This window comes from Rhagoletis zephyria, unplaced genomic scaffold, assembly GCF_001687245.7.
Source record: "Rhagoletis zephyria isolate East Lansing unplaced genomic scaffold, Rhagoletis_zephyria_1.1 Rzeph_scaffold_01516, whole genome shotgun sequence".
Classification (NCBI taxonomy): Eukaryota; Metazoa; Arthropoda; class Insecta; order Diptera; family Tephritidae; genus Rhagoletis; species Rhagoletis zephyria.
The window spans coordinates 638-24,622 of NW_016158600.1; the positions used below are offsets into that span (position 1 = coordinate 638).

At 36.1% G+C, this 23,985-nt stretch overlaps 4 protein-coding genes across 10 annotated transcripts; 2 read left to right on the forward strand and 2 right to left on the reverse strand.

Annotated features, from left to right (window-relative positions):
• Nucleotides 1-363: 363 nt before the first annotated feature.
• LOC108364273 (5'-3' exoribonuclease 2 homolog) lies at nt 364-3,260 on the forward strand. The gene is given in 4 exon segments (XM_017617879.1): nt 364-687; nt 690-898; nt 900-975; nt 978-3,260. Coding segments are annotated over 4 exon segments (2,643 nt in total). The 5' UTR covers nt 364-503; the 3' UTR covers nt 3,152-3,260.
• Nucleotides 3,261-4,582: 1,322 nt separating this feature from the next.
• LOC108364276 (short coiled-coil protein A) lies at nt 4,583-5,939 on the reverse strand. The gene is made up of 2 exons (XM_017617889.1): nt 5,670-5,939; nt 4,583-5,612 (listed from the first exon to the last, which is right to left on the reverse strand). Exons 1-2 carry the CDS (start codon nt 5,734-5,736, stop codon nt 5,269-5,271), a joined length of 411 nt encoding a protein of 136 aa, XP_017473378.1. The 5' UTR covers nt 5,737-5,939; the 3' UTR covers nt 4,583-5,268.
• Nucleotides 5,940-6,029: 90 nt separating this feature from the next.
• On the forward strand, nt 6,030-20,169 carry LOC108364274 (lethal(3)malignant brain tumor-like protein 3). Of its 7 annotated transcripts, none has more exons than XM_017617881.1 (9): nt 6,030-6,206; nt 6,559-6,845; nt 6,905-6,993; nt 7,085-7,165; nt 9,545-11,049; nt 13,310-15,403; nt 15,473-16,017; nt 16,219-16,442; nt 18,255-20,169. In XM_017617881.1, the coding sequence occupies exons 5-9, from the start codon at nt 10,449-10,451 to the stop codon at nt 19,450-19,452; spliced, it is 4,662 nt and encodes a 1,553-aa protein (XP_017473370.1). In that variant the 5' UTR covers nt 6,030-6,206; nt 6,559-6,845; nt 6,905-6,993; nt 7,085-7,165; nt 9,545-10,448; the 3' UTR covers nt 19,453-20,169. The 7 variants fall into 7 exon arrangements, with proteins under 7 accessions (XP_017473370.1, XP_017473371.1, XP_017473373.1 ...); XM_017617882.1 differs by having other exon boundaries at nt 9,879-11,049; XM_017617884.1 differs by having other exon boundaries at nt 6,559-6,836; nt 6,890-6,993.
• Nucleotides 20,170-20,190: 21 nt separating this feature from the next.
• Nucleotides 20,191-23,771, reverse strand: LOC108364275 (BTB/POZ domain-containing protein 6). The gene is made up of 3 exons (XM_017617888.1): nt 23,621-23,771; nt 23,089-23,545; nt 20,191-20,737 (listed from the first exon to the last, which is right to left on the reverse strand). The coding sequence occupies exons 1-3, from the start codon at nt 23,632-23,634 to the stop codon at nt 20,438-20,440; spliced, it is 771 nt and encodes a 256-aa protein (XP_017473377.1). The 5' UTR covers nt 23,635-23,771; the 3' UTR covers nt 20,191-20,437.
• Between the last annotated feature and the right edge of the window lie 214 nt (nt 23,772-23,985).

Here is a 23,985-nt window from a genome sequence, read left to right on the forward strand (position 1 = left end):
CTAGTATAGTCGAGCAGTCCTAAGGCCCTGTCTCCACAGGAAAACACTGATGTCGTGAAAACTATGTCACAAAATATATTTCCAATGGAGACCGCCTATTTCTCATGTGCTGCAATATATGTCAGCGCTTATTGCTTGACATCTATTGCAGGCAATTCGATAGTTTGACAGCCATATTTTCATTTGNAGTAGCAGAAATTAGCAGGAGAGCCGAAAAAAGAAGAGCGTAAGATCGAGAGAGAGCTGCTAGTTTCTGCTAGTTTTTTGGGTTAAGAAACGCTTTCCAGTAGAAATTAGTGATAATTATCAGTTGAGAAACAAAGCTATTATCATGAATTGCGGACGTTACTTACGCGAAGTTGGTTGCGATTAGTGCTAGCAAAACCATTCACAATTGATAATTGATAATTGTTCTTGTCCAGGTTGTCCGCTTGTTTGGTTAAGTATTAATTTCCTCGTTTTTTCACTTTCCACAAAAATTTTCGAGTTGATATAGTGCCAGAATGGGAGTTCCGGCTTTTTTTAGGTGGTTAAGTAAGAAGTATGCGTGTGTTATAGTTGATTGCAACGAAAATAAGACTACGGATCCAGACACTGGAAAAGCTATATACGAAGACGCCACTCTCCCCAACCCTAATGGGATTGAGTTTGATAATTTATATTTAGATATGAATGGTATAATACATCCATGACTCATCCCGAAGATAAGCCCGCTCCGAAGAATGAAGACGAAATGATGGTAGCGATATTTGAATGTATTGATCGCTTATTTGGCATTGTTCGTCCTCGCAAATTGTTATATATGGCCATTGACGGAGTGGCGCCCAGAGCCAAAATGAATCAGCAAAGATCGCGCCGTTTCAGGGCTGCCAAGGAAGCAAATGAAAAACGCGTCGAAGATACAAAAGATACGAGATGAGCTTCTAGTCAAAGGTTGTATACTACCGCCTGAAAAGACTGATGAGGAGCACTTCGATTCAATTGTATAACACCAGGTACGCCGTTTATGGATAGATTAAGTAAATGTTTACATTATTACATCCACGACCGAATGAATACAAACCCTGCCTGGAAAGGCATAAAAGTTGTATTGTCAGATGCCAATGCACCCGGAGAAGGTGAACACAAAATAATGGACTACATTCGGAAACAAAGGGCTCAACCAGATCACGATCCAAATACACAACATGTTTTGTGTGGTGCAGATGCCGATTTGATTATGTTGGGCCTGGCCACACATGAACCTAATTTTACCATTATAAGAGAAGAATTTTTACCCAACAAACCTCGTCCTTGTGACATATGTAAACAATATGGACATGAGATGCAAAAGTGTGTGGGACTAGGCAATGCAGGTAGCTCAAATGATGAAAGCTTTAAACCCGATGTTCCAATAAATGCTGAAGTGAGATTCATATTTGTACGTTTAAGTGTTCTTCGGGAATACCTAAAAAAAACTTTGGAAATGCCGAATTTGCCATTCAAGTATGACTTTGAGCGCGCTTTGGATGACTGGGTTTTTATGTGCTTCTTTGTTGGCAATGATTTTTTACCACATTTACCGAGTCTTGAAATTCGTGAAGGCGCAGTGGATCGATTAGTAGAGCTTTATAAAAAATGTGTCTATAAAACTGGTGGATATCTAACAAATTCAGGCGATGTGAATTTGCAGAGGGTACAAATGATACTAACTGATTTGGGCAATGTTGAAGATAACATTTTCAAGGAGAGACAGCGACGTGAACAACAATTTAAAGCACGTCAAAAGCGTCAGCGTGAAAACGAATATAGAGCAGAAAGTCTTGGCGCGTCAACGTTCTTTCAACCTAGCGCTGTAAATCGAGGAGCTTCAGGCTCACAACGCGGTGCATTCAATTACAAGGAAGAAGCTATGAAATTAAGAATGCAAAATAATAAAGGAGTTAAAAGGACAGCTGCCGAAGCAGGGCTTGATAACGATTCTGAAGAAGATGATAACGACGAAGTCCGATTATATGAAGCAGGCTTCAAAAATCGCTATTATGAATCTAAATTCGACGTGGGTACAAATAACCCCGGCTTTCGCTACTCTGTTGCTTTGCAGTATGTACGTGGGCTATGCTGGGTACTAAAATATTACTATCAAGGTTGTGCTTCGTGGGATTGGTATTTTCCTTACCATTATGCACCCTTTGCTTCAGATTTTGTAAACATAACGGGTTTGTCGACAAGTTTTGACAGAGGTACAAAACCATTTAATCCGCTTGAACAATTGATGGGTGTCTTTCCTGCAGCCAGCTCGTCACATGTACCAAAGCCATGGGCTACTCTAATGTCCGATCCGGATTCACCAATTATTGACTTTTATCCTGAAGATTTTAAAATTGATTTAAATGGCAAAAAATTTGCTTGGCAGGGCGTGGCCTTGCTTCCATTTGTAGACGAACGGAGGCTTTTTAAAGCTCTAAAACCGTATTATAGTAAATTAACTGAAGAAGAGATTCGACGTAATAAACGCGGAGATAATCGCCTTTATATTGGAAAATTGCACCCTAAGTTTGAATGGTTTAAGCATCAGCTGAAATCACTTTCATCTATGGAGCAAAAAATTTCTGTTGTTTTGGAAGGAATGGGTGGTAGCATTTTAAAAGCTGAAGATAATGTAAAAATTCAAGGTTCACTTAAATCGCCAATATATGGACTGCCGAATATAACATCCAACGAGCTTATTACAGTACGCTTCCGGGATCCTGAATATGACATTGAATTCATATTTCCTGCCAAACGGTTGCCTAACGCAATAGATCCTCCAAACGTACTTAACTCAAATTCAGAAGGAGGACAGTCTGGACACAATCGACCAATTATAGGATTCAACAGAAACCTCCCAACTGGACATTTGAGTGCAGGGGGTCATAGAATGTTACAAGCCAACTTGGGCAGACCCAATTATAACACGGGTGGAAATAACAGGGGGCAATATCCTCGAGGACCGAATCCCCAACAAAATTTCCAATCTCGATCTGGTTATAATAATTACCAAAACAATTTTGGCAACAATTCTGGCGGAAATAATTACCGGAATAATCAACAACACCAGCAGAGAGGTGGACAACATAACAACAGATTCCAAAGGTATAATCCTTATGGGCAACATAACAATAGATATTAATAAAATTAAAGCTTTAGTTTAATTTGTAAAAGATATCTTTTAAAATACAATGGACCCTAATATAATCAATAATCATAAGTTGATACGTACTGTGTTATGTACAAAAAAAAATATATAATAAATGTATATAATGTGGCTGATAACCGTAAGTTTGAAGCCATTAGAAAGTAGTGTTTTTACTTAGAGAGATCTATTACAGTGGCTTTCAAGCGATTGTTTGAAAATTATGGATTAACTTTTCAAAGTAGCTTACGTTCCCAATGCAGTTGGGTCTACGTAACAGGAAAACCCCGATTTACATCAACCCAAGCAAAGCCATAATGCAAAAATTTGTAAATAAATATCGTCGCACCTTTGCTGCAGAAGTGGCATGATCCAAAAATTTACAGCCTGATTCTCTATCTCGAAACGAGCGTTCGTCTCGTCCAAACAGCCGTTTGTTCGTGNCCCATTAGAAAGTAGTGTTTTTACTTAGAGAGATCTATTACAGTGGCTTTCAAGCGATTGTTTGAAAATTATGGATTAACTTTACAAAGTAGCTTACGTTCCCAATGCAGTTGGGTCTACGTAACAGGAAAACTCCGATTTACATCAACCCAAGCAAAGCCATAATGCAAAAATTTGTAAATAAATATCGTCGCACCTTTGCTGCAGAAGTGGCATGATCCAAAAATTTAAAAACTCGAGAAAAACGGCAACATAGATGAAGACTCGATGACACTTGTAGCAAAGGTGCAATATGTAGATAACCTGCAAACACACTTTCAAACGTTTGAGAAAAATGTATTTCCCAATTCTATATGCATAATTATAACTTTAATAACTATAATATTAATATTATTTATAATTTTTTTAATTATAATTTTAATAACAATAATTTGTATATACATACATAATTATAATTTTGTTTACATTACATACTTATTGCTGTCGACTACGCATTGCGAACGAGCTTCAGTTGCGTTGCAAGTGGCTGGAATGGTTGTTGTTGTTGTTGTAGCAGCATACAAATTCCCCAAAGACTTTTTGGGGAGTGTTGCTGGAGTGACAGTCCTTGGCCAGATATAAATCTGATTCGTGCCGGTTACGTAGACCCGACTGTCGTGGGAACGTGGCTGGAATGGTGTTATACGTAGATGGCAATTAGCTATTGAGTTGCTTTATTAACAGGTGCATTTTTATGGAGTTGAGGCTGCAGAAATTTTTATTAAAAAAATATTTATTTGCTCAACTCTGCAGCTTCTTTAAACTCAAGCCTTGGTTGCTTGTACTTCGACATTATAGTACTTGACTATAGTTGCTATTCATAATCGTAATAGCGTCGTCAAACCTAACTGAGGTTGCACTGCTAACCCTAATCAAACCAATACTTAATTTATATTCCTAGTCTTCCTTTTTTCTGTCTATCCTCTTTGAACTCAAACAACCAACTTCAGAAAAAGGCATTTTATTTGATATCGCGTAGCAAATGTTTTATGTGTGTTTAGCTGTAATATATATAAAAAAAAATATACATACATAATGCATAAATGTTGATTATAAATAAATGGAGCGTTCTTTCGAAAACGTTAGCTAATGCATGAATGCAATATTTGCATATCGATGGTGCTCTGCAATGACAACTAAAAAAATCCTTACTGTTAAGTGGCTCATGTCTCTAATCCTTGTCTAAACCTTACTAAAGTAAGTAATATGAATTTTTAATTGTGTCGTTATTGCATGGGACCATCGATATGGATTTGAAATGTAATGAAACTATTTTTAGGTGAATATCAATAGGTTACATGAACAAAGTTTACTAACATGCTTCGAAACTCATACATACTAGGGAATTTACAGGAGGCGATTTTTAGTTTAAAGCAACAATCGCCTGACGTAAACGGCCTTTCAACTAATCGCTTTCAATGAAGTCTGTCGGCTGCCTACTTTCGTTCAACTTTTGGTTCAACTAATCGCCTGTGAAAGTTGAATCATGTAAATTCCCTGTTAGTATAAGTAATTTTAAGATTATATTTGCTCGTATTTGGTCATAAACTCAAAAAAAAAGTATAAACCAACTTAAGGCGCATAGCGTTTTTTGGTTCAAATGGATCTTCGATATCTAACGCTGAAGCTGTTCACTTCTTTTTCGCATTTGGACTTGTTGATTGAAATACTGAAGAAGCTGACATTAAATTTTCTATGTATTGTCCCAAAACTTGATTTTCAGAACGCAACTTTAAATTTTCCTCTTTAACGGAATCGACACGTTGTGAAAGGTCGTCGAGTGTATTTTGCAGTTCTAACACTTGTGTAATAAGGCGAGCTTTTTCCTCCTTCTCATCAGGGCTGACATCAGTTTCTAAAGAGTTATGTGATGAGTCAGGGGTGGTGCTACGGTTAGTAAACGATGAACGAAGTGAATCCATTGAGCGACCATTTGGGATATTATGTTGATGTGGGTCATCGTCATTGATGATAACTAAAGAATAATTTTTCTTTTGTTTAGAAAATCTATAAAATTTTACCATATAAATACCTTGTGTGTCCTCATCGGCCAGCGGTATGTTGTCATCAGGTTCTTGTAGTTTATCGATTAGTGACATACTTTTTGGATAATGACTTGAAAACGCGAATAGTTAAGCGTTATATTGTTATGTTAATAACGCTGAATAATGGTAATGATGCAGTGATATCGCAAATAGCGGAAGTTGTTGATCAATTTTATTTATATTCCAAACAATGTAGAAAAAAATTCACTAACTTAAGAAACTATAGTTGTCAACATCCAGTCACTAAATCGGCTGTTGTTTTTTTTTTTTTTTTTTATTTGACAGTTGCAGAGTTGCTTGTCATTCGGACTAAAAATCACCATGCAAGAATACATACATTCACCTATAGCTTTGGATAAAAGCATGTAAATATTTGGCTGAAATTGTGACCAAACCAAAACTTTATACGTTTCGAGGCATTTAACAACATTTTAAAGCATTTAGAAATACGAACTTTAGTGCACGTTTATATGCTTATGAATGAGAGAAAAGTAAAGTGTGCACGCATAAATTATAAAACGGATGTAAGTATGTGTTCCGCTGTGCTGCGGAAGTGTTCAAATATGGCGTAAACTACTATTTCAATGCAATGAGACAACCTTTTCAAGCTTTTAAAACTTTTACTATTCTTTGTAAATTAATATGCTTTCCATTGAAGAGTAATACTTTTCCTAAAAGAGTTTAAAACAAGTAAATTTTAATTTGCAAAACTAACCCAACATGCATTTAGCACCAGTGTTGCCGCAGTTAAAATTTAACCATGCATTCTAAAAACTTAACTTTATTGTATTAAACGATATGTATGTATGTATATGCTAGCATGTGTATCAAATCTGTTGCAATATATAGCAAATTATAAATATTTCATTGTTTCAGTTAGCACAATTTTATTAATTAAACTTTGGTGTCTGCAATTGCTCGGGTTGCTGTGTTGTGTTAAAAAACGTCAACGTGCTCTGCTCGACGTGTAGTTCCTCTGCCGCTTCTAGTTTTCGACGCGTTGCTCTTCTTATCAACAGTAGTATTTAGCAGAATTTTACAACGGCGTTGATGTTGTTTAATTTCGTTTAGATTTTTTTGTTCCAGCAGAAAAAGCAACCAAAACATCCTAGAGGATTTGATGAACGAGATTTTCATAATTAAAATTGAGAAAAGTGCATAAGGTTAATACATTGTTTATCATAGAAAATCCTCCAATACATTTCAGTTAAATTTTTAATAGGTGTGTGTTTGTTGGCGAAGAGACTCACTCCGGGAAAAAAAGGCGTACTTGCATCCTAAACATGGGATTTGTGCGCGACTAAACCACGGGTAATATATCTAAAATAATCCTATACAAATGTACATATGTTGCTTACTCCAAAGGGTTATAATTTTATTTGTTTTTTATGGATTTGAAAAGTTCTGACGCTAACACGTAACAAATGATCAACAATAGCACGCACCAAGCATTCATCCGTATATGCAAATAATAGAATACAAAGTAAGTATGGAATCATGTAATGGTTACTGAAAGTAGAAATTTATCATCTGGGAAATGGAACTTGGTTTGATATTAATTGAAATAAAATATTTACATATATTCGCTTTTCTCTGGTGAATCCTTTTTGCTTTTGTTAAAATTTTTTTGTCTGCCATAGAATATCAATATTATTTTAGCGATTTTGAATAAATTAGTTAAGTACGTTAAGGAAATTCTTAAAACACTTTGAGAAAGCGAGGTACCCTGCAAATGCTTATATCTGCACGTACGCACATATGTACATACCATGCCAAAATACGCACATGTGTACATACATATTAATGTGCACATATTACTGCTCCTACTTTAAACAAATTAATTCGTTGCGTTCCAGATGCCTCACGATTTGCAGGTTTTTACAGGAAGCCGTTCCAGGAGGCCACCTTCAATAAGGTTTATTAATGCAGCTTTTCCTGCAATTCCTGTAAAACCTGCAAATCGGGAAACATCTGGAACGCAACTATTCATCTCTTAGTTCACGAAGTATTCCAAATAAAAAAAACGTGTTAAAAACATCCTACCAAACGGGTAAGCCTCCCTAAAATGTGTCGTATATTTTTAACCTATGCAATGCACAATGTAGCAAACTGAAAATTACTTCGAGGTTTTAAAAACATGTCTACAAATGGGATATTACNCGTGTTAAAAACATCCTACCAAACAGGTAAGCCTCCCTAAAATGTGTCGTATATTTTTAACCTATGCAATGCACAATGTAGCAATCTGAAAATTACTTCGAGGTTTTAAAAACATGTCTACAAATGGGATATTACGTTATGTAATGCAATGGATAGAAATAATTACTGCTACAGTACATTGAGTGATAACTTACTTAATGATATTCTTATATATAGACCGCTAGTATTCATCTTTGCATGAAGGTATTTAATTGTGCCAATATGCGTTTGTAAACCAGTTTATGGTTTTTGTGTGCCATAATTGGCATTGCCTTTTGGTCACCAATTCGTTTTACAAATGGGCAATAAACGCATATGTATGTACATACATACATATGTATTTACATGTGCATAAGCATAAATTCCTTTATTATTTGGATGTAAAATGAGTAAAAGTGCACGTGAGCGCAAGTTTATCAAGTTATTAACATTTTGGATTGAAAAACGGTTGCAATACTACGAAATTTAGCTTCTCTACTATTTCGGACAGTGCTTTATTGTGCTCCAACAACAAACTTTTTGTTGATGTCGACTCATTACTGCTAGTAACATTGAAATATTTCCAACGGCGTCATATGAAGGTCAATTATTCGTTCTTCTTGCTGAGTAAAACCGTCATGAAAGTACATACTTTAGAAAAACGATTTTAAGTCTTAAATACAAAAGTGATATTATGGAAAACAGTCGTAATTACGTTCGTAACTTTTTTGCACACATATGTACACATCTGTACATACATATTTACATGCATGCGTACAAACATGTGTACATACATACATATTTATGTATGTATATATGCATATGCAAATGTGAATATAAAGCGCAATGCATACAAATTAGCAGTATATTCCAGGAAAGTTTATGTTATTTCTCAAAAATTTACAATCAATAAAATTTTAGTCCTTACCGTCCTTAACAAGAACTGTAAAAATTCAAAATATGCAATATACAATATACATACGCAAATGCATTTGCCTATATACATACTACCTATCTGTTGTACATCAATAAATTCATTTATGTTTAAGTACATATGAACATAATCCTGCAAATTCAAAATTAAAACACAAAATATGGGTTCCTATAAGATTATAAATCTTTGAAAGAATATGGTTGGAAAATTTGATTCCACATATTTAAGACCAAGAAAATTTATAGGTTAGGTAATGCAATTTCCAACATCATAGCCATATGAATATACTCCCGGATATAAAAAGCTTTTTCATTCAAGATGAAAATATACTGTTTTATATAAATAATAGTGTTGTTGGTATTCGAATATACATATTTATATATGTAAATACACATGTATGTAAAAGTTTATACTTGTCCGTTGAGAGCAAAAAACAGCAATGAAGTTTAGTTTTCATCATGAGCCCTGGATATTGCAAAGATGTTGGCAACACTTGTCCCATCTAATTATCAGCGAGCGTAGACCGCGTTCGCTTTAACAATAAATAAGAACGATATAAAACGTACATTCTTAATAGTTTTAATAACAAAAAATAAACGTATTAAAATCATTGAACATTAAAATTTTTGCAGTAAAAGCTTNCTTATCAGCGAGCGTAGACCGCGTTCGCTTTAACAATAAATAAGAACGATATAAAACGTACATTCTTAATAAACGTATTAAAATCATTGAACATTAAAATTTTTGCAGTAAAAGCTTAATCAACAACTTCCTCTGCTGCAGAGCTATTTGAAGACGCGCAGCGACTGCGACCAGGGCAAGCCAATAACAAAATACAAAGAAAAGAGTACTAAACGAGCGTACGCACAGAAAGCAACACTGGCAATCATACGAAATTGCCCTACCTACAGCAAAAGCAACAAGATAGCACAAAGCGAATAGCTTGTAGATTTAATATTGACCATGCTTTTTTTCTCATAAAGGCATTATCATTTTTCATAGTCAATGAGAAGTTAACTCTGTAAATTTAAGAACCAGCGGCAAATTATTAATATAATAATTTTGTACATTTATCTCAAATAAGCAATATACCAGGGCGCGAATTTGGCATCCCCGCAGGCCGGTAAGATTTTTAAAAATTGCAACGCAGCACTGCAACCCGATCTTCGCGTCGCAGTCAACGTCGCAGCAGCGTTGCCATTGCTGCTGCCATAATTTTTTGTTCGTTTTAATCCGTCCGCGGTTCAGAGGAGTGGAGCGAGACATTTTCAAAAGCATCCAGAATACTTCCGGATATAAAACGCAAAATCTTCCAAAACTGAGTGATTAAAAATTCATTTATTCAATACATATTAGTGAAACTCTCACGCGAAAAGAATATTAACAATTACGTCAACGTGTGGCAATAGACTATTCTCCAACCGTCTGAAGAAAAATACTTGGTGGATGTGTTAAAGAATACATTTATAAAAAAAAAAAACTTAAATTTTGATTAACCTGGATCAGACTTGGTGCAGTCATTACCTAGTTTACAAGTTCACAGCGGAGTCGTCAACTTGTTCAACTGCCGGATTAGATATTGTTGGTGCAGTTACTGCGCCAGCAAATATCTCGGGGCTATCTGAAAAGAAAATTACATTTTATTCCTTTTATTATGAATAATAACATTACATCAACACCACCAAGTGGTTCGGCTGTTTTACCAGTTCAGCATCAGAATCTGCATCAGACGCAACAAGCGTATGCTTCGCATTTTAGTGGGAACTCGGTGCTTCAGTTATTACCATTGCAAATAAATGGATCTGGAATAGCTGGCAGTGTGAATGTAGCCGGTGCAAATAATAGCGGTACAAGGATTACAAACCCCACCACCTGCAATGTTGTAACAACTAATGCAAACAATAGCAGCACTTTAACTCTTATACCACAGCTTTCATTTATTTCATCAGGTGTTGCTCCTGCACCACTTTCTGCCAATGTTGGCGATTTAAGTACAATGCAACAGTCGACAACATCTGTTTCGCCTATGATCAGCGTAATTTCCAGTTCCCATAATAGCCAACCTAATACAACCAGCTTCCTAATACCAACTGGTATTCAAAATAACTCTATCTCATCGGGATCTGGAACTGCTGTGCCAATTAATGTCATTCTAACTGGAACAAGTGGTAATGTAATCTCAGCCGGCAACAATAATACAGTCTTTACTACGGGAGTAGCCGGAGGCCCACAAGTGGATATACAACCTAATTCGGGTAAGTTTCATAGAACTTTTGTTTTATTAAGTGAAAGTTATGAATTTAAGTATTTGGATAAAGACCAGAAATATTTTCTGAAAATGAGTAACTCTTCATCAGTATAATAAGCTTTTATTTGCTTGAAAATATTCAACTTAAGTATATTTCGTAGCTGCCATTTTGTGTGTTCGATTAGTTATGTAATACATGCATGTACCCATATACATATGTACATATGAATATCGTTGTATGTACTTTTGCTACAGTAGAGTCGTATCCAATGCAGTGCGAATACGATTTTGTTGCTACTGTCGGTTATGCCATTGACGATTTGGCAATGATCATTTACCTACTTTTTTTAATTTTAGACTTTCCTTCCGAATTATTCCTTAGCGTATTATTTGCCTAACTCAGCATAAGTACTTAAATGACCTTAACATCACCATGGACTCTGTGGTGCCACAAAAAAGAAAGTTTATTTTATGAAAAGTAAACGTTTTCCAGGTTATACATTAAGGGGATTCGTGATTAATTTTAAAACACTTAAATTTTATTTGACGTATGTATATGTTCATTCTTTAATATACTATATTGTTAGAAACCACTAATTATATTGCGTAAAGTTTCAATTCGTAGGAGTTTTGTGAATATATATAATGCATAGGTTATAAGCATTTATATATCTTTCTTAAGTATAATTAAATATAAAAAGGTGAACAAATTTTCAATATAAAGTTGGAAAAGTCTTTGTTTTATAAAGCAAGCAAAACCGTAGTTCCGATTTTTGGGCATTTACTGTTTTAAGCGACTTACAAAACAAAATACATAAATCTTTGAATTAAGATGGTTTTGTTAATTATTCATTCCTGATCTTATCATTGCCTAATTTAGAAATTTCATATTATTCTCGAAGTAGACTAATGATTTAATTTCTCTTAAAATGACGGTTAGTGTTTTGTCCAGTATCGATTTTAAGTTATTCTCTGCTTCCATCTATGTAGGTACATACATATGTAAGTACATACTTCGCGAAGTGCTAAAAAAATCTAAGAAATTGGCAATATGTATGTACGTACATATATATTTAGTTGGTTCTTGCTTATGTGCATATGTACATATGTACATACATATGTAAAAAAATGGAAGCAAAAAAGCCAGTTCTCATAGCAAATAAGTATTTTTGCTTCCATATCCACTTGGCGAAACTTGCATTTTTACGTAGATGTGAATTCCCTTTGATTTAAATAAAATATTTGTTACTGCAAAGTATTTACAATAGATTCTTTTAATTAATGTTATGTTCATATTTAGTCTCCATTGATATTTCTTGAATTATTTTAATATGTACTTGTATTGCTATAAAAAAATAGAAATAAAAATTCCAAATTAAATGAAATATTTTTAATGATGGTATGAAAACACCATTCGACTACCTTAATATGCATAGACACGATAACTTCAAAATACAACCCTGTATATGTATTAGGAGAGTGATTAAGAACCGAAACTACCTCTTCATAATTACACATTAATTAATCACACAACTTTTGCAGTTTATTTCAATGTAATAATTTAAAGAATAAGTAACGATCGGGAGTTAGACATGGAATATTGTTTAGATAGAGGTATGAGATTATAAAACACAATAAAATTTGTTAATGTGATTATTTTTATTCTGATACAAAAATACCTATACATAGAAACTTCAGGATTAATTAATAAATACATATGTTACACCTTTTTAATATGCGAAATTTAAGATTTAAACCGTTAAACAAATGTATTATCTTTAATTGATTCAATAATATTCAAAGTGAAAATACTTTATTTCAGAATGAGCTAACAAATCGGCTTGATATTGACAAAAACACCACTTTAACTTTTGTGATAAGTGCTCAGGGCGTTTAGGTCAATTGATATTTTAAGTTATATATAGTTGGACCATACAAATATTTATTTATTGATCGGTTTTTCGGATACAAATTTTTTAATTAAATTCGAATAGTTATGTACGAAAATGGTGTTATACGTATTATTTCAAACTAATGTACGTACTTACAATTTTACTATGCATTTGTAAACATTGGAGCATAATCATAATCGGAATAAAGTCCACTCTTAAGTTAGTGGCAGCTTTTTGACATAGGTTGCAATGGCTTCTCCAATAGTAATTAGTTAAAGGCGCTTACTATACTACCTGTTCGTTTATCGTTTACCTGTATACGTATGTATATATGTGCATATTTCAACTCCAACAATTTTTTTTTTTTTTTTATAGTGATTCCTGCTTCCATACTTATACGCAACCGCCAACAATATCAATCTCAAGGAAATACCAAAACAACGGCATGTGCTGCAGTGCGCAGTAATGTTGACCATCAAGCCGGAGCACTTACCATTTTAGATCAAGAAATTGTTAAACAAATCGTTGTTGGTAGTACATCGAAAAATAGTGTAATAACTCAGGCATCCTCGTCAAATGCAAATATTGCAAGTAATTCTTCCCAAACTTTATTAAAATCGCCATCAATCACAGGCAACGTTGCGCCAGTAAAGCACCAGGATGCCTCCAACAAGACCACAACACTACTTACTCAAGCACCGGTAATACCAACAACAGCAGCTACTAGCACAACACAAACTTTGAAAAAACAATACCAACAGTTGAAGGCATTGCATTCTACTTCTAAAGGAACAAGTATTTTACAAAGTTCGACTACCAATAAACTCCCTTTATCCGAGACTGTTCAAGCCGCAGCTGGTGCTTCAAGTGGATCAAGCCTTAGGAGTATACGTCGTGAATCCGGTGTGTTTAACGTGGATTTGTCAAAAGACGCACGTGAAAGTATACCTCCACCAGTATCTACCTCAGCTACCTCAGTAATGGAAACGTCGAACCAAACGAATGTATCGGTTATTAAAACCCACTCGGCTATTAACCCAAATGCTAGCGGCTCAAAAGCAATGGTAGATGGTGCGAATTTCAAACAAAGCAATACTACAGGCCCCTTTGCTTCTCCATCGGGTAGCAGCAGTTCTTTTAAGGTAGAAATCGATTTAACTAAACCTGTTCTGGTACAGGCAAAGCTTGTTGAAAAGCAAGAGTCACTCCTTAAATCACGCCCTACGCAACAAATCATTGAGTGTAGCACAAGTCCACGTTCAAAACGCTCTAAATCGCTTAGTTGCGCGTTTAAAGAAGTCATAAATCCAGCTGGCGCGACTTTGATCAAGCCTAAACAAGCTGCTCTGATGTCAAAATATATATTGTCAGAGCGTCGGCACTCTACTGCATCAGAAGGTAAAATGCTCAAACAAAAAAGCAGCCCCCCTCGTCGTAAGCAAACATTGGCGTCGATGGATGATATTAACGGAAAAGAATACACTATAATCGATTTAATCGACTATACTGATGAGGAGCACGGGTTGATGGATGGGGCGCAACAAAAACTAGATTCAGATGAAGAAAGCAAAAATATAGAACCTAATAAAGACGAAAAGAATATGGAGGAACAAAATGAGTGTGAAAATGAGTTAAAGACACCCTCAACACAAGCGGGGAAGGAAGGGAAACCAACTGAAGATAACAATGAAGAAAATATCCTCAAAGATGATACTAGTGTAGAAACATTAAATACTCACACAGCCACTGCAATAACTACATCAGACGAAAATGCATCCGAAATACCTATCAACACTGGTTACGAAAATGAACATATCGAAGAAGCATCACTAAAAATTGAAATCATTATGGATGAAGATGATAATTCAACAGAACCGCAACCGGCCGTGACCACTGAGACCGAAGATATACTGTCCAAGGATGCTAAAGGAGATGATACACAAACTTCTGTCGAACACACTCAAGATTCATTAGAAAAGTCGCTTTATTGTGATGAGAAAATCTCCCTCAGCTCGACATCCTCCGCATCCACTTCTTCCAGTCGGCAAAGCTTACATGATGATATACCAACTTCGTCAAATGCAATAACCTCTAAGAGTACTGCGCTTAGATCAAATCAACCGAGCACATCAGCGGCTGCCGGCATTGCTTCCACTGCAATGGTCCCTACAACTTCTTCGGAAGACTCCTTATCGTCTGCATTAAAGATGTTGGCCAGCTTCAATATGCTGACATGGAATCAGCGTATCGGTGGTGCACATGGTACTAATATGCGCTTCCAGTTAAATGAATTTAATCTTATCGAGATCAATGAACGCTGCTCACCGCGCACACGCATTCACGCTGCTTACGAGAAGCCCATTTATGAGCGGGAGTCGGCACCGTATTTGAGTGAAAAAAACGATGGACTATTGTACTTGTGTAGACGTTGTAATTGTCATGGGCCTGCACTAGACTTTTTAGCACCGGGTAAATATAGTAAATCAAATTAAGGTCCCAAAAATAATTACATAACATACTTTTTATGCTTGTTGCTAGAATTTTGTTCATTGGATTGTTTAAAACGAGAATCACGTAAACGTCGGCATGAAGAATTTTCAACCATTACGCGCAAGCGCAAAAACCGAGAAATATCTGCTCAACCTATAAGCACAAAATCCTTCCGTTGGTCGACATATTTGCCAGAAAAATTTAATGCTATTGCCGCACCTGTAAATCTCTTTATCAATCCATTTCCAACTGGCCCGAACCGCTTTCAGATTGGCATGAAGCTAGAAGCTATTGACCCCGAGAACTGTTCACTCTTTTGTGTTTGCACAATTGTGGACATACAGGGCTATCGTTTGAAGCTAACATTTGACGGATGTGAGTATATGTACGACTTTTGGGTAAATGCTGATTCGATGGACATTTTTCCACCTGGTTGGTGCACAAAAACCAAACGTGTGCTGCAACCACCAAAGGGAAAGACGATAGAAGAATTCTTCTGGCCAGCATATTTACAAGAATGTAAAGCTATCGCAGCGCAGCGTATTCTATTTACACATTTAAATGCTTCATTCGGCACACATAATCCTTTCAAGGTATAATTTATTAATCTTATATGTATGTAGATATATAATTGTTTTAATTTGTTAATATTATTTTTTTTTAACATCTTTAAGAACAATTAATTTTATTCAGTTATCATTCTGTCTATCACAGTTGAGCAGTATCGTAATGAAAGTTTTTGTTTTAACAATTTATTTTATTTATAACATAATTTTTGTCTGCAACTTTCTTAGATTGGCATGCACTTGGAGGCTGAAGATCTTAACGACACGGGCAAGCTTTGCGTTGCCTCGGTCTCGGACGTATTAGACAATCGCATACGTGTACATTTCGATGGTTGGGATGACTGTTATGATTACTGGGTAGATATCAGCTCACCCTATATCCATCCTTGTGGTTGGCATGTGGGTCGGCAGCAACTAATTGTTCCACCTGAATTCGAAAACACCACCTTCACATGGACTGATTACATAAAAAACCATGGCAGTGGCATGGCCGCAACAGAAGAGATGTTTTCTACTCGCGATCCAATCGATTTCAAGCCAAATATGAAGTTGGAGGTGGTCGATCCACGAAACCCTTCACTAATACGTCCCGCTACAGTTGTTGGTCGCAAAGGTCATCGTGTTAAGTTACACCTCGATTGCTGGGCTAGTAATTACTGCTTCTGGTTGGAAGATGATAGCGCCGACTTGCATCCGATCGGTTGGTGTGAAGCTACTGGCCATGAATTAGAACCACCACCGGGCTACAAAATGCGCTCAAGCAAGATTGTATGCTCAACTTTCGGTTGCCGCGGCATCGGCAACGCTAAACGTCTTTACCTAAATACCCATACAACGCAAGATTGTTGTCCATATGCCCCCGAAAATTGGCGTCAGAAAGTTGAAAAACCACCGCGCTTGGAGCATGAGGAGATTATACGTCCACTATCTCGCGCTAAACGTGAAATGCAAGAGCAACAACTACCACCTCAACTGAAATGGAAGAAACCACAAACACCAAAACAACAACAACCAAAACAACAGCTGAGCGAAACGCATATTTTGCAGCGCATACAGTTGTTGGACAATATAAAGACACGGCACGTCAATTTACAGGAAAAACAGCAGCAGAAACAAACGGTCGAACTACGCGCCCACAGGATTAGCACTGCGACAGCGACAACACAGCAGCAATCATTGATTAAAACAGAACACACTGATAAGCCTAGTGCTTCTGCACTAAGAGCCCACCATCCGGTCGACACTACAAGTGCTGCTGAAGAGTCTACGTCGTTGTTGCTACCGCAAATAAAAATTGCAAAAGAATTTCTTTGCGATTATGGCCCACGCCTGCAGCAAAACTATAATATTTGGCAACGTAATGTCGCCTTCGACATGCAACGCATCAAGCGAAATCCTCTACTCTGGACCACAAAAGACTCGTGTGCATTTGTGCAATGTGTTTTGAGAAACTCTGAGGCAACAGAGTCATTTTTATGTGAAGATATCGATGGCAGCGCTCTGCTTTCGCTACAGCAATCAGACCTTACCGAAATTCTTCGACTTAAGTTAGGTCCTGCGGTCAAGTTGTATTCCTGCATTCTTCAACTGCGAACACTGGCCGTTCTTAAGTTCGATGTAAAGATGGGCAATGCCCCAAGCCGTAAATAAACACAAAGGAACTCAATTTATAAACATATATTGAAATGCCAATTTCGCAAATATCGAAGAAAAATACATAACATGTATGTATGTATCTAGATCTTATTGCATTAAACATAGTACAGTAAGAAAATTACTCAATAATTCTACTTTACACATTTGTGGCACTTGCAAAGCAAAAACTGCTAAAAAAATCAGAATACGCTTTTGCGTATGTATGTGTATGTATTTTAAGAGTTGCAAAACTTGTCTTTATTAGTTAAAGTAAGTTACTTTTTAATAATTTTGCCATATTAATGAACTAGTGCGAATGATTGCACATGTAATGGAAAACGCATTTTTTCTCGCGCGCACTTCAAGATGTTGCCTATTCATAAAAATATTCTACGTAATGATTTCTTAATGTTAAGATTACGTTCGCATCATTGCAATCAATGTAAAATTGATCTGTAACTGTATCGGCATGCTACTTGAGCTGGATTTGCGTTTACAAGATGCGCACCACTCATCTGTACATTAAAATTTACCTTGTGTAGATTTTCTATTGTAAAACAAATGAAATATCATGAGAATAAATAAAAGATAAATATTACTTTATAGTTGTGAAAATGTTTTTNCTTCACATGGACTGATTACATAAAAAACCATGGCAGTGGCATGGCCGCAACAGAAGAGATGTTTTCTACTCGCGATCCAATCGATTTCAAGCCAAATATGAAGTTGGAGGTGGTCGATCCACGAAACCCTTCACTAATACGTCCCGCTACAGTTGTTGGTCGCAAAGGTCATCGTGTTAAGTTACACCTCGATTGCTGGGCTAGTAATTACTGCTTCTGGTTGGAAGATGATAGCGCCGACTTGCATCCGATCGGTTGGTGTGAAGCTACTGGCCATGAATTAGAACCACCACCGGGCTACAAAATGCGCTCAAGCAAGATTGTATGCTCAACTTTCGGTTGCCGCGGCATCGGCAACGCTAAACGTCTTTACCTAAATACCCATACAACGCAAGATTGTTGTCCATATGCCCCCGAAAATTGGCGTCAGAAAGTTGAAAAACCACCGCGCTTGGAGCATGAGGAGATTATACGTCCACTATCTCGCGCTAAACGTGAAATGCAAGAGCAACAACTACCACCTCAACTGAAATGGAAGAAACCACAAACACCAAAACAACAACAACCAAAACAACAGCTGAGCGAAACGCATATTTTGCAGCGCATACAGTTGTTGGACAATATAAAGACACGGCACGTCAATTTACAGGAAAAACAGCAGCAGAAACAAACGGTCGAACTACGCGCCCACAGGATTAGCACTGCGACAGCGACAACACAGCAGCAATCATTGATTAAAACAGAACACACTGATAAGCCTAGTGCTTCTGCACTAAGAGCCCACCATCCGGTCGACACTACAAGTGCTGCTGAAGAGTCTACGTCGTTGTTGCTACCGCAAATAAAAATTGCAAAAGAATTTCTTTGCGATTATGGCCCACGCCTGCAGCAAAACTATAATATTTGGCAACGTAATGTCGCCTTCGACATGCAACGCATCAAGCGAAATCCTCTACTCTGGACCACAAAAGACTCGTGTGCATTTGTGCAATGTGTTTTGAGAAACTCTGAGGCAACAGAGTCATTTTTATGTGAAGATATCGATGGCAGCGCTCTGCTTTCGCTACAGCAATCAGACCTTACCGAAATTCTTCGACTTAAGTTAGGTCCTGCGGTCAAGTTGTATTCCTGCATTCTTCAACTGCGAACACTGGCCGTTCTTAAGTTCGATGTAAAGATGGGCAATGCCCCAAGCCGTAAATAAACACAAAGGAACTCAATTTATAAACATATATTGAAATGCCAATTTCGCAAATATCGAAGAAAAATACATAACATGTATGTATGTATCTAGATCTTATTGCATTAAACATAGTACAGTAAGAAAATTACTCAATAATTCTACTTTACACATTTGTGGCACTTGCAAAGCAAAAACTGCTAAAAAAATCAGAATACGCTTTTGCGTATGTATGTGTATGTATTTTAAGAGTTGCAAAACTTGTCTTTATTAGTTAAAGTAAGTTACTTTTTAATAATTTTGCCATATTAATGAACTAGTGCGAATGATTGCACATGTAATGGAAAACGCATTTTTTCTCGCGCGCACTTCAAGATGTTGCCTATTCATAAAAATATTCTACGTAATGATTTCTTAATGTTAAGATTACGTTCGCATCATTGCAATCAATGTAAAATTGATCTGTAACTGTATCGGCATGCTACTTGAGCTGGATTTGCGTTTACAAGATGCGCACCACTCATCTGTACATTAAAATTTACCTTGTGTAGATTTTCTATTGTAAAACAAATGAAATATCATGAGAATAAATAAAAGATAAATATTACTTTATAGTTGTGAAAATGTTTTTACTGTTATCTGTGCACTAGGCAGTTACTTCCTTTTTTAACTCGTACAAGAAAAGCAATACAAATTTGTGGTGTGTGTGTATAGGAATTATATTTAAAACATCACTGTTGCCTCCATAAACAATTNTACTGTTATCTGTGCACTAGGCAGTTACTTCCTTTTTTAACTCGTACAAGAAAAGCAATACAAATTTGTGGTGTCTGTGTATAGGAATTATATTTAAAACATCACTGTTGCCTCCATAAACAATTATAATTATGTATAAGTATCTATGTGAGTGTATACATGCATACTATGCAAACCTACATATATGTACTTATTAAACTATAACGATATAGCGCAAAACATTCGAAAATATATTTTGTAGAATATGCAGTATCTATTTTGCTTCCTTCTTATTAAACAAATATGACACGGCAGGACCCGCTTCGAAATCCGCTCTTGATAATTTGTTTAAATCTAGTTGACAGGCCGCATCTACCAGTTTAAAGAATTCCTCAGACTCACAATTTTTATGCAAATTATTACGCCGACCATATTCCTCCAATTGTTGTAAAATTAATTTTGTAGATATGTGAGATTGCTGGGATAATACTATTACTAGTCGTTTCAGATTATTAACATTTAATCGATAGAACGAGTCCACAGAGAGAAGATTTTCGGCAAATTTAGAAATCTCCTGTGTGTTAGAAGTATTATTACACATCGATATACTATTTGAATGTTAGTAAACTAAAAGGTAGTGTTTATACGCACGCGCCATGGTAATTTTTACCGTAGATCCGAATTTTCTTCCATATAACGCATGAACAAAACCTACTTTTATATGGAAGAAAATGCGCAACACCCTCCATAGAAAAAAAATTCGAAAAAAATCAACGGTAATTTGTAGCGACTTGAAACTTGCACTTTATTACATCAAAAATTGGATGGGTTAAAAAACTGCATACCCGAAAATTTTCCAAAGAATCTGATTAAAAAGTTTGAAATTTTGNAAACACCCTCCATAGAAAAAAAATTCAAAAAAATCAACGGTAATTTGTAGCGAGTTGAAACTTGCACTTTATTACATCAAAAATTGAATGGGTTAAAAAACCGCATACCCGAAAATTTTCCAAAGAATCTGATTAAAAAGTTTGAAATTTTGATGACAAATTTTTTAAGTTTGATTAATTTTTTTGAAATTCGTATAAGCTTAGAAACTTTTATTTATGTGGTATCTGATATAGATCGGCCCATATTTATTTATTTATTTATTTATTTATTAAAAAAAATAGCCTACGGCTAATACAATTATTCCTATATACAAATAAAAATTTAAAATTAAAAGCCAGTTGTCTATGACATTATAAATTTTAATTATAAACTAAATTATCCTATTGATTTTTGTTTCAGTCTTGCGAATTCACGAGGTACATGCATATTTATATCACTTACGAAGTATACATACATACATACATACATATATATTTATATGCTGCAATATTTCTAGAACTACCGAATACATTAGTCGCGTAGCTGGCGAGGCCTAGTCTCCAGTCTACCTTAATGTGCATCAGGCGAAAAGGCCTAGCTTCCGCTCCTCTGCTAACGAGCTTTCGATCATGGTCGGAAAGGCCGAGTTTCCGATCTATGTTCTCGAAGTCACTCATATGCTACCGGTCCCGCTCTATTTCGTGCTGGGCAAACCGTCTGAATGACCGTGTTCGAGCGATTTGCGTTTTCTTCATTCGTTACTTTCATTGCCACTTCTTCGTCGATGTTAGGCAGGCGGAAAGACCTCGTTTCCGCTCTGCGCTGTGGATGGCTGCTGGACATGGTCGAAAAGGTCTAGTTTCCGATCCATGTTAGCAACAATTTTCGAGTGCTATCCCACATGTACATATAATATCTGGAAATCAGACTTAGACTTATTCATTATTCGTTACATCGCTTTGGCATCTAGCCATAAACCTATATTTTCTCTAAACGATCCGATGGTTCTAACATGTTTAATTTCCTGCGGGACGGCATTATACATTACTAGTCCGTTACTAAATACTGATTTCAAGACCTTACTTGTACGTACAGGTTCCTAGTGAAATTGATTTGCCTGTCTAATTAAGTACTGGTGAACATCCGAGTTTCGTCTTACTAAAGACTCTAAATATTCCGGAAGCAATCCATTTTCTATTCTATAAATAAAAGTCAACACATCTCTTTATACTTCATTTGCTACCGATAAATATCCTAATTCTTTTAACATATTGTTAACATTTTCACTACGCTTTTTATTCAGCACTGCTCTCATTCCTTTATTAAAGTTTTTCGGCGACTTTGATATTTCTTTTGTATTCGCCATCGAGAGTATTGTCGAACAATATCTTATATGGGGTACAATTGATTCTTACATAACGGTAGTTAATTCTTCATTAATTTTGCTACTCAGATCCAGTACATCTTTTCCACTTAATGAAAATTATTAACTACCATTTTAAATTTTGCTGCTATTATTTTGAACGCTACTATATGTATGTATGTATATGTACATGTCGCATAACCTTGCCCTTTTTTCTTCGAGGTCGTTTAAAAAATGATACTAACTTTTACAGCACATCTACATTAAAAGCTGGTTAAGCGCGGTAATTTTTACCGTGGATTTACGNTGAACGCTACTATATGTATGTATGTATATGTACATGTCGCATAACCTCGCCCTTTTTTCTTCGAGGTCGTTTAAAAAATGATACTAACTTTTACAGCATATCTACATTAAAAGCTGGTTAAGCGCGGTAATTTTTACCGTGGATTTACGGCAAATACACTTACAAATTACCATGGATCTACCGGAAGTTTTTTTTTCCGTAGATTTACGGTATTTTTTACCGTGGTCTACGATAATTTTTTACCGTGGTCTACGGTAATTTTTACCCTGGATATACGGTAATTTTTTACCGTGGATCTGCGTTAATTTTTTTTTTTGTGGATCTACAGTAATATGTTACCGTGGCGCGTGTAAATACACTTCCAAACAAAAACCTGAATATTTACCGCGTAACAAAGCAATAGTAAAGGCAGGTTTTCATGAAGACACGCCAATTCATACATGGGCAACACCTCGCCCGATGTCCAATTATGCTTTCGTTTTAAATGCTCCACCAAAGCATCGGTCAAATCCTGCATCATGTATTTATCCGCTAAATAAAATAATTCACCCAGCTCATTAAGTGACAATAAAGGATCCACTTCAATTTCATATACGTAAACGTAGCGCAGAAAACGTTTAAAACTGGCTGGGCTTACTTCTGTAACCCTCACCGGCCCAACAACAACAAAATCGCTATAGAACATACGTTCAAAGACTTCAGATGCAGTCCCCAAAATCATCTTATGACAGCGAAAAAGATGTGGTTCTTCGGAAGCTTGATCACCGACTAGAAATTCACAGTCTGCCAGATGATTGTCTTCTTCCAGTAGACGCAGTCTTCGTTCCTTGCTGCTAGGCATTCTGCATAAGCAAGAGCATATTATACACATATGTATAAATCAGTTTGATAGAAAATGTATTGCTTATTTTGATTACCGTTTAGTAAACATCTTAACTTTGGTTTTCTTCTGAGGCACTTAAATACAATCGTAAGCGAATCAAGCGATACAAATTGTTGATAAAATAGATAAAAATAGGGAAAGTACAATCAAGACAAAAACTCCTCTTAAGAGCGTGTCAGACGTGGCAATATATTTCGATGCAATAAATTTCGGAAAGGCTGTCAAATTGAGAAATCAGTTGCATGAGCAGTCACACCTTGCATGGAAAGTGTCATTCGAAAGAGGTTTTTATTTCCGAACGGCGAATTGCAGGAAAAATTTCTGAAATCGCTTTTTGGCTGTTCACACAGCGAATGAGTTTGTGGCAATCTTTCTCGATACTAAAATGCAACCATGGGC